A 10,974-nucleotide genomic window follows, 5' to 3' on the forward strand; every position below is an offset into this window, starting at 1 on the left:
AAGGTGGGGGGCATTTCATTAACTGCATTCAGTGGGAAGCCCTGGGGAGCAAGGTTCTGCCCCTGGTGCTGAAACACTGCACTGAGGAGAGGTGGCTTCTTCCAGCTTTGTGATCCTGACCACTCTGTTCCCTTTTCCTTAATTTTTATTTTCCATCTTGATAGAGAGAATTGAGTTATTCACCCTGACACAAAAAATTAACCTCAATTATGTCTCACAATTAGCCTGCCTGATTTGATATTCTATGGGTGCTCGGTCATATTTCTGACAGGGAGACGTTTCCTCTGCGAGTTGAGTCTCTGACCTTGCACTTCCCCCTTACTGCTTCCCATAGGCGACATTTGCTCAGAAAGGGAAATGGATATCTAGGCATTCGGGAGGCATGGCGACTTAAAAAATTGCACTATCTGTAGAAAATAATGCAGAAGGGGCTGGTGAGACAGCTCAGCACAGAGCACTGTCCACATACGGGCAAAATGCTCGTACACATGAAACGAAAATAAATCTTTAAAAGGATTCAGAAGCTACAGGAAAAATCACTGGTCGTTGCCTCGCAGGAATTTTGTAAGAACCGGGGATAAAAGGGATCAATAATTGTCATAAAAACGCATCAAGCGTGCATGCGTGGTTTGATGCAGCAGACCGTGAAAGAAATCAGTGTTTCTATGACCTGTGCTTCCCCTGCCCTCAGGAATTGTGGGTAATTAAAAGCTTCTTCAAGCTTCATTATTAACTCCTATTTAAACATCCGAGCGAAGGATCCTACACGGGCTGGGCTGTTCTCTGTGGTTTTGCTGACTGGAAGTCTATCAAGCAGCAGTTATAATCACTGCAGGATTGAGGCATTTTGAAATGCTTCACGAGAACGCCGCTGGGGCCTAAAAATGGAAATTTCTTTCTGAAACTCAAAACAGATGTTGAAAAGCTAATAGCTCAGTCAGATCGAGGCAGCAGATGCCAACACTTTGGGTCGCTTCCATTCAGTTCAGAGAGCGACGGCGGACTCAGCCTGAGATCTCGAGGCACTGGAAAAGGGCTGGTGAGGGAAGGGTTAAGTAGCATGGCGTTGTGAACTGTCCTCTGTTGAGGACGTTGACCTGTGGCCTCTCACAAACCCTCTTCTGGGAGTTTCATATAAAAAATTGGGATGCTTCCTTCAGTTCTACAAACGACAAAGTTAAAAATTCATAAAATCGCATGGCTTTCCCAAGAGTAAGCATTTTAAGGATGCGTTTGGCTCGAGCGTCTGCGTCCTTTATCTTCCGCATTAATCATTATTGCTTAGCAAACATTTGCTAGCACAAGGTCAAGTGTGACTGTTGTGGCAGCAAGGCTGGCACCAAATGAACAAGAAATAAAGTCAAACGTCAAACAGACCGAGGTTCAGGTGGGGCTGGTTCAGCGCTACCCTGGCATCTGAAGCACCTGAGAAAGATTTTGTTTGCGTTTTTTTTTTTTTTTTTCTGCATTACAGTCCTCCTGGCTGTCTTGGAACTCACTTTGCAGAGGCAAGGATCCGCCTGCCTCTGCCTCCAAAGTACTGGGATCAAAGGCACGCACTGCCTCTCCTGGCCTGGGTGAAATTTTAAAGGCAGATATGATGTTGAAGGACTCTTCCCAGAAGAGACAGTGTGAGCCAAGATGAAGGGCTTTCCTAAACACCTAGAAAAAGTTACAGTCATGGAGTACATTGGGGCCAGGTCTATGGGGTTCTTGAATGCCAATGGAAGCTCACTGGTTCAAAATCGTTACAGACATTCTGAACGGTGGTGAGCATCAGCCAGGACTCTGTTTTCCAAAGCCCACTCTTGAACCCGAAGGGAGGAGAGCTGAGAAGTGGGCCAGAGCTCAGCCATCACCCCTCCACCCCCCACCCCCCAACCCCCCCAGGCATGTTTTCATTGTCACACAGGCAGTGTGACATTAGGGAAAGTCTGCATTTTATGATCTGTTTTAGTGGCTTGTTTTCACCTCAGCTAAAGTGCCCAGATTGGAAACCATGTGAATCTGAGAAGTAGACACCCTACTGGGAATCAAGGGTTAACTTCAATAGAATCCATACTCTTTGACATCATTCCCACATTAAAAAATTCCCAAGTTCAACTTAGCAGAAATATTTTGACCCTGAAGTGCTATGGTTCTATTTCCAAAACCTGCTGTGTACTTAAATGTGATGTGTACCTACACATATACATACATACATGCATACATGCATGCATACATACATACATACTTATTTACTTATCAAATTTCACCTTTAACAAGATCTTAAAAAGGAAAACAAAGCCAGATATGGTGGCACACAACTTTAGTCCCTGGACTCAAGAGACAGAGGCAGGCAGATCTAGAGAGCGAGTTCCAGGACAGCCAGGGCTACACAAAGAAACCCCATCTTGAAAAAAATCACCACCAAAACAATGAGAAAGCCATCTAAGACACTTGATCAATAGCCTAAGATTAAATGACAATAAACTTCTCGAATTCAAACTATATATAACTAGTTCCCCCCCCACAGCCTTCTTTCTCACAAATGATTTCACTTTGACCTATGGGGGAGTTGTCTTGATAGCTTTCTACTGTTGTCATAAAGACCTCTTACAGCAATCATTAATCAAGTCTCTATCTGAGATAGAGACACAGATAGAGACACTTTTCTCAGTTGAGGTTCCTGCTTTTGCAGATGACCCTAGCTTGTGTCAAGTTGACATAAAATTAGCTAGGACACAGCTTTTATAGTCCCACTGAAACACTTCTTGGAAAGACAGACAACCCAATTCTCAAATGTAGAGGAACATCACTTTCTCTTGATGTCCTCTGACACTTTCTGGCCATTTCTTCTCAGGAGGTTTCTCTTTCCTTGAGGAAGGAGTGGTTACAGTGAGAGAATTCTTTGAAACAACCCTCGTCTTATTTCGGGCCTTATTGTGGGCCTAGGAGTGTAACCTCAGCAGAGACCTCCCTTGCCAAACCCTGTGTCATAGTGTTAGAGGATATGAAGTTGCATTTCTGAATATAGTAAATAGAGCCATGTCTACCACTCTGGCAACAATTCCCATTGGTTGTGGGTTGGTCAGAAGATGTTGGCTGTGTTAGTAACTGTTACAGTTTCTGATGTAACGATTATTCCTATGGTAGAGAAGGGGAAACAGGAGTTTGTTAAACTTGAGTGATTCTGTCAAGGGCACACAGCATGAGTGTGTTCCTCTTCTTTTCTTCTGTTTAACTTATCTGAGTGATCATGGCTGTTGGCTTCACCCAGTAGATGAATGCTAAGTCAGGAGCTATGGCCCTTTAAAATTCGAGGACTGTGGCTTTGAAATGTGGATGCATGTTAGAGTCAACTGGGCAACTCCTGTATGTACCAAAACCTGGTCTCATGATCTGTTAGTCCATTGGGACGCTCAGCAAATAATGCATTGGAAAACTTCTCAATCAGTTAAAATGCAAGCCATGTGAGGACCATTGTTCTGCCTCCTGGCCATGCTCTTCTCTTGTTGGATAATTATTGAAAATAAAAGCTCACAACTGTGGCAAGTCTGAAGTTGCTCTGTATGCAGCAGACAACTTCCATTGTTTAAGGAACCAGTACCATAGAACTCCACCCAGCAAGTCAAATTATTCAGCTGCTATGAACTTAGACTGCCTGGGCCACGAGCAGACAGATCCACTCCAACTCAGGTGTGTAGATGTTACAACTGCCTTAAGAAAAATTTCAAACCATGACTATCTCTTAGGTTTTGTGAGCCAGGAAACCTGGGACCTAAACTAAACATCTATTCCTGGCATTTAAGAAAAGTTAAAGACTATTTAAAAGAAAAGAAATAGGCTCTGTTCCCGGAGAATTGGCCATGTAGCTGTGGGGCAGGGATGGTCTGTGAGAGCAAGCTGACCAACCAGAACCTTGTGTTGACAGCAGAAAATCAACCTCGCTACCTGGACCAGACCCTGAAGTTTATAGGCTGTCCTCTGGCTGTGAACACTATGGTTACACCTGGAATTGACCATGAGTCAACATTTCAAAGGCGAATCTGAAAACCCACGTACAGAAGTGAAATTCAACGGTGCCAAACTCTCCATTCCTCAAGGTTTCCTAGCAGTTTCTTGAATTGTAGTGAGCAGAGGAATTGCCTGGGATCTGGGGGGAAGTTGAGGTTCTCACTCTATAGACCTGGACCAAGGCCCACGATGACACCAGTTACCAACATGTTGGATGCCCTCACTTTGGGTGAACCAATCTCCAGGAATGCCCAGTTGATGGGCTAATAGTTCAGGCTCACCCCTCACAACTCAGAAAAGGCCATGAGGTGGACGCTAGGAGGATAGATTTTAAATACCGAAAATGACTGTAGGTGATTCCTGATTGAGGAGTGGTGGAATGGGAGACACCAAGAGAAGGCTGGGAGGTACAAATAATCCTTGCAATTCTTCCGAGAAGCCAAGAACAACCAAAGCAGGGCTTTCTGCAGGGGTTGGAAGAGGGAAGATGTTACCATAGTAATTCCAGTGCCAGGAGCCCGTGTAGTCACTTCAGTGAGGAGGAATCAGACCACAGAGCAGGATGGGAGAGATGTGGGGAAGCCTGGTCGCAGCCACTGACTCACTTTTCCACATGAGTTCTCTCTACTGTGCCTCCTTATCCATTCGCAGTTTGTTCCCAGCATGCAGCCCATAGACCAGAAGAAAGCAGAGGTCCCATAAAGGCTTACTGAAGCAATGATAACTAGAAAAGAGATCAGTAGGAGAGGCCATGCCTGTCCCGTGTGTCCTATATGCGGGGAGGGGGTAGATGATAAACCAGTCTTCTCAACCTTGGTTGCACACTAAAATCATATGGAAGGCTTTAGAACATACCAATGACTGAGTCCCACATGTACAGATCATGATTCAGTAGCCTTTAGCCTAGGCAGAGACCCGGCAATATTCAGGGCCTTCCTCATGATTTGGATGCGCAGCCAAGACAGAGGCTGGCTGAAGCAGTTCAGGTCTAACACTTCCAGAGCCTGTGGAAGTGATGGCTCAGCCACGGAGCAGCACAGAACACAAGCGTTAGAGAGTTTACAGAGAAGCAAAGAGAATTTTAACTGCTGAGAGAAAACTGTGGGAGGATGCCAAGCTTCCTGTTGCATCACGACTGATCTGAACGATCGACGTAACTCACTCTTGTGTTTGCACTGCTAACGACATTCCCACTTTTTCTCTAAGTAGCTTGGGCTCACAGACAAGGGAAGGTGGAGAGATGGAGCAGTCAACCTCTATATACCTTCCTGCAACCCAAAGTGTGGTCCCTGGACGGTCAGCATCATCTGCAAGCTTGTGAGGAACACAGGCGTGGTGCGACACCGGCCTGCTGGGTCAGAATCTGCATTTGAACAGCTGTCTAGATTCAAGAGCTCCTAAACTCTTAGCACCATTATTCCAAAGACATTCCTCCATAGCCTCACGTTTTCCGAGACTGTGTAGGCAGATTCCTAATCATCACAGAGGAAAAAGAGGCCAGCTGAGCTCAGAGAGATGTGGATGAGAAGACATCCGGCTCCTCCCTTCTAAGTCGGAAGCAAGTAGACTCTACCTTCTACAGGGCAGGACTGTGTGAGCATTTGATGATGTCAGGCCCCCCCCATGGCTAGCATTACTAACATTGGGGTATCCCTGATGCTTACTTAGATCCCACACTGTTCTACAACTCAAGCCTGTACAGGTTCTCTGACTCCACAAGCAACGCTGAAAGGTTTCGAACTGTATATGCTTGAAGTTAAACACTTCGCTTCCACCTAATTCTAGCAAAACTCAGTTCCTAAGAACACAGCACATTGGTTCACTGTCTTCAAATGAACTCAAATTTTCTCTAATTTAATTCATATCAGTCTGTCTGTCTGTCTATCACCCATCTATCCACTATCACCTATCTATCATCTATCTATCTATCTATCTATCTATCTATCTATCTATCTATCTATCTATCATCTATCTATCATCTATCTATCTATCTATCTATCATCCATCCATTTATGTATTGGATTGATTATCTCTAGTAGACACTTAATTTCTTGAAGTCAGGCTGAAACAGAAAGAACTTGCATTCTATTCTGTTTATTGGCTTGTTTGTGACATCAAGACAGAGCTATGCACTGTATCCCAGGCTGGCCTGAACTCAGCTATGTCACCGAGGCTGGCGTTCACCTTGCCATCTTCCTGTAGCCACTTCCTGAGAGTCAGGGCTACAGTTGGCTTTTATTTTGTAATAAAAATTTCTTAACAGCACAGTAGCTTCTTGATAAACGCCCTTCACAGTTGCCTCACAGCAAACGTACTCTCCAGCACAGATATGTGTCCCTGTGGGGTTGACTTCATGCTTCCAGGAACGTCTCCTACCAGAAGGCCTCCGGAGAAGGTGTGAGTTTACGTAACACAAGTGGAGAACACCTCTTCTCTAGCCCCACCCATGAAAGAGCTCAGTTCCTGGGCTGTGTCCTTCATCATTCTGCTATTGTAAGGCTCCTGTTTATGTGGGTATGAGGGAGTGGTTGCTATGGCAATACGATCTGACTGAACAACAGAATACATCTAAAACTGGTGAAGTGACTTTTTCAAGGTTTTCTCTAAGGATTAATCATTTTTCCAAGAATTTCATCTTTTTCCCCCTTTCCTGTTACAACATGATCAGAACACCCATCCAGCATCCCATGCTAGGATTACAGGTGTGCAGCAACACTCCCCACACATCCTGGATGTTTGTTTGTTTGTTTGTTTTGAGACAAGGTTTCTCTGGGTAGCTCTGGCTGTCCCGGAACTCACTCTGTAAACCAGGCTGGCTTCTAACTCACAGAGATCCCCTGCCGTTGCCTCCTGATTGCTGGGATTAAAGGCATGCACCACCGCCATCTGGCTTCCTGGGCTCTTTTTTAACCTGGTTGTTTTTCTAGCTCTTCTGTCTTGTGACTCTTTTTCCGTCTGGAATCCCTAGCTGATGGCAGACCCTAAACTTCTGTCTTCTTCTCTCTCCTCACTCTAATCTCTAAAGAGCCTTTATTCCTTCATTCCCGCCTCCCCAGCTGCTGTTACTACAGATTCCCAAGGCAGAGCTGCAGCCTAACCCGAGCTCCCACTCGTACCTCTATGTACGGCACATCTCTCAGAAGCATCTTGACAAGGGGTCCTGGCTGGCCTTCTAGTTCTTTTCTCCAACTCCTCCCACATTCTACAAGGCTCCCAGCCCGTGTCTGAGTGGAAGAATTGCACAAGAGCATCCCTGCAGGGCGGGGCTGAGCCTTGCAAGACCAGTTCTGGTCTTCTTAAGACCCTCCATCCCCAGATGTGATGGTTTGAGTCTCATGTCTTACTCGGTGAGGACAGGAGCTGCCCCTTCCTCTTTGTTGGATGTGTAAGTGGGTGGGCCATTGCCACCCTTCTCCTCGGCATCCCCAACTGTTCCCACCAACCCTGGGATCTCCTGTTTGCCCCACTCAGAGCTCAGTCTCTGAGGTGCCTCCATCGCTCTACATGTGTGGATAGATAGCATTTCCATCACAACTTCCTTCAAACCAGCTTTAATTCTCCCCTCTAATCTTATTCCTCGCCTGAGGCTAGATTTCATCCCCACCATTGACTGACTGACTCCTGGCCTAGCGGCTACCTGATGCAAACCACTCTATAGACAGCCTCCAGACTCAAGACTCTGTAGCACCCCAACTTGCTCTATGGCCCACACATTGACACGAAAGGCTTGATGCTAGCCCATCCCTACATCCTGCTTCATCCTTCTGCTCCTCCCAGCCAGTCCACACCTCTGCCTACCTCTCCACTAGCCTCATCGTTCTGGGCCTTACTCAGAGGTCACTCAAGTAGATCCTTTCCTGTGCCTTCAGTTTGGTTCCTGCTCACACGCTAAAAGCCCATGCCTTAGTGTCTTAACATGAGACCCGATGTAGGGTGACTGTAGCCCTAGGCAGTTAAGATGAGGTCATGCTGGAGTGGGTGTATCCAATTCCCTATGCTGTATCCTTATAAAAGGGGGAAATTGGGAGAGAGAGAGAGAGAGAGAGAGAGAGAGAGAGAGAGAGAGAGAGAGAAAGAATACCATGGGAGGAGACTAAGGGAGAACATGGTTGTCAATAAGTCATGGGCACAGCCCAGGAGAGGCCATCCCTCTAATCCCACAAAAGAACCAACTTGCCAATGCCTTAATTTTGGACTCAGGGCCTCCACAGCTTAGAGAGAATCGGTTTCTGTTGTTCAGTCACCCACTCTGTGGTACAACTGTCTACCATTCCGATTTCTTCTCGTAGCTCCCTGTGCCTTTATATGCACTGCAAGCCATCGTCGGTACCAGAGCACTTTGAGATTCCACTGTCTCCAAGCTACGTTCTGCTTGTCTCTCGAGTACAGATCTGACCCCTGAACAGGATCCTTCACCACATGGGACAGTCCTTACCTGCATGATTCTTTTCACCTCTTGGAGAGCAGATTTAGTTAAATTGAATTTACCCTTGTTCCCAGTCAGCACTGCATAGTTTCTGTAAGCCTATGGAGGTTGGAGAAGAGCAGGGACCCATAATACCAGCACCCAAACTGACCACTACAGGGTTCATCTTGGGGAGCACACGGAGTAAAAGGTCAGTAGGCTTGAATAAGAATGTGAGGTGTGCCTACTTTTTGTGGGTATGTCCATGTGTGTGTCCCTGTCCATGTGTGCGTGTGTGCATGCGTGTGTGTGTGTGTGTGTGTGTGTGTGTGTGTGTGTGTAGATCATATGCCTTCTTCAGTCACTCCCTATATTTGTTTTCTTTTAAATCTGAGTCTGTCACTGAACCTGGAGCTTGTTGATTCGTCTCACTGACTGGCCAGCAGGTTCCAGAATCTTCCTTTCTCTCTCTTTCCAGTGCTGGGATGATAGGCACCTGCCCCAGCACCTGAATTTCCTCTCCTTTCTTTTTCTTCTCAAGATGCTAGGGATCCAAAGTCCTCTTGCTGGGCGGCCAGCAACACCTGACAGACTAAGTCATCCCTCAGCCCCTGCTCCATTCCTCTCTACAAACCGGGATGTGGTGCTTAGGGTCTGTAAGAGTCGTGACATCACAGAGACAAGAGGCAGAGGGAAGACTTGGCGTGGGTCCCTTACTTATGCAGATGAGGCTCTGCCTCAGCCCAAGCACATCCTATCACCACTCAGGGTGCGGGGTAGCCTGTGGGAGTCACATCTCACGCTCCTAGTAGTGAGTAATGTCACTTGATGCTGACAGCGTTTCTGGGCACAACAGAAAGGAAACTAAGAGCCCAGGCCTTCTCAGGACAAAATCCGAAAGGAGGCATAAGCTAAGAGTCCAGTTCTGATTTCAAAACACACGAGCGAGCGGGTTGAAGTCGGTGGTGGTGGAACATGTTCACCATGCACCTGTTGTCCTGGAAAGTTATGTTTAAAGGAGCAACCAGCTGAAAATACGCTCAGGATATGGTCAGGTGTGAATACAGGCCTGGGAAGAAGGGCAGAATTCAGCCAATTATACCACCGGTGCTGAAGCGCTCGCTGAGCCCACCGGTGCTTCTAAAACCTGCCTTTTCTCTCCAGTGTGTACTCCCAATTCTGTGCTGAGCACAGGAGTGACTGCATCGTTATATAGATGCAAACACTAATTCCGTGTTTATAAAGCAAGTATATCCATCGGGCCTCACTCTCCATGGCTTTCCGATAGCTCCGCCCTCCAGGTATCAAGTCCCTAGCAGAGACAAAACCCTCCCTTGTGTCTGTGAATGCCCGCACTTACATTCAGAGTATTTCTGAAGTTGATCAAATTCTTCTGATGAGAGACAGACCCATTGCCCGTCACTCATCTTTCAGCCGAGTGTGATCGCTTCAAGACCCACGGATGGAGTTCCGGTCACCAGCAAGAAGCCAAGGCCGGGCTCAGGGCCTGGTTCATTACAGATGTGCAGTGAATGATGCCTTTGGGACTTGTAGGGCCCTCGAGGGTTGATGACGGCTGTGGACACCTCTCGGCAGCTGGTGAAAGACTTGTGCTACTTCTCAGGTAACATGTTCCTGCTGTAGTCCAGGCCAATCCTGAAACGCTGTCAATTCCTAAGGGAAAGCGAAAAAGCCATTGTAAATGAGTTGCCAGGAAAAAAAGAGAGAGAATCCCAACATGGTCTCTGCAGAAAGACAGCAACGATTCTGTGTTTTTTGGTTTTTTTTTTTTTTTAGATTTTATTTATTTACTTTATGTATATAAATACACTGTAGCTGTCTTCAGACACACCAGAAGAGGGCATCAGATCTCATTACAGATGGTTGTAAGCCACCATGTGGTTGCTGGGATTTGAACTCAGGACCTCTGGAAGAGCAGTCAGTGCTTTTAACCACTGAGCCATCTCTTCAGCCCGATTCTGTGTTCTTAATGGTGTCGTCTACCTTCAGAGAGGTCTGAGGAGGGCCCAGAAGCCAGCACATGACAGCCCTGCTCCACTGTCCAGCTGCATGTCAGACTGGCCTATGTGACAGGATAGCCATACTTCTCACACTGGGGAAGCTGAAATGTCTTTCACAAATGGTGGTGTTAGGTTCCCAGAGGCAGCGATGAAAAGACCCCTGGCTGTTAGATGTCCCTAGAATCCTACTGGAACAGGAAGCCACTCAGCTGATTTGAAATGGGAGCCTCCTCTCCCTCGTCGATGCCCAGATCCTATCACACGGCTTCTAACTTCGAGGTGTGGGCTGCTGTGGACGTTCAGGTCAGCCCTTGGCTGGAGGCCTCTAGTGTGAGAACAGTTCTCAGAGCCCCTAAGAGGCTTTTGGGGAAGGGTCTGTCAGCCTCGGGGTGCAGGTGCTAGGGCAAAGGAAGGTGGGTGGGCGAGGACACCAGGGTCTTTCCCTCAGCTTTGCGAGTTATAAAATGAGCATAGCGGGCCAGGGCCAACATTTAAAGAACGAAACAGATCCGTAATGTTCAAAGTAGAAGCACCTTCACGGTAGCAAGCTGT

At 46.9% G+C, this 10,974-nt stretch overlaps 1 protein-coding gene across 2 annotated transcripts in view; it reads right to left on the reverse strand.

Annotated features, from left to right (window-relative positions):
* Dgkg (diacylglycerol kinase gamma) overlaps nt 1–9,952 on the reverse strand; it is a 155,211-nt gene extending 145,259 nt beyond the window's left edge. For both annotated transcript variants that reach the window (XM_032900015.1, XM_032900014.1), the window contains exon 1: nt 9,762–9,952. In XM_032900015.1, the coding sequence (XP_032755906.1) occupies nt 9,762–9,828 (67 nt within the window). In that variant the 5' untranslated portion in view covers nt 9,829–9,952. The remainder of the gene's footprint in view (nt 1–9,761) is intronic.
* Between the last annotated feature and the right edge of the window lie 1,022 nt (nt 9,953–10,974).

Source organism: Rattus rattus, chromosome 4, assembly GCF_011064425.1.
Source record: "Rattus rattus isolate New Zealand chromosome 4, Rrattus_CSIRO_v1, whole genome shotgun sequence".
Lineage (NCBI taxonomy): Eukaryota > Metazoa > Chordata > Mammalia > Rodentia > Muridae > Rattus > Rattus rattus.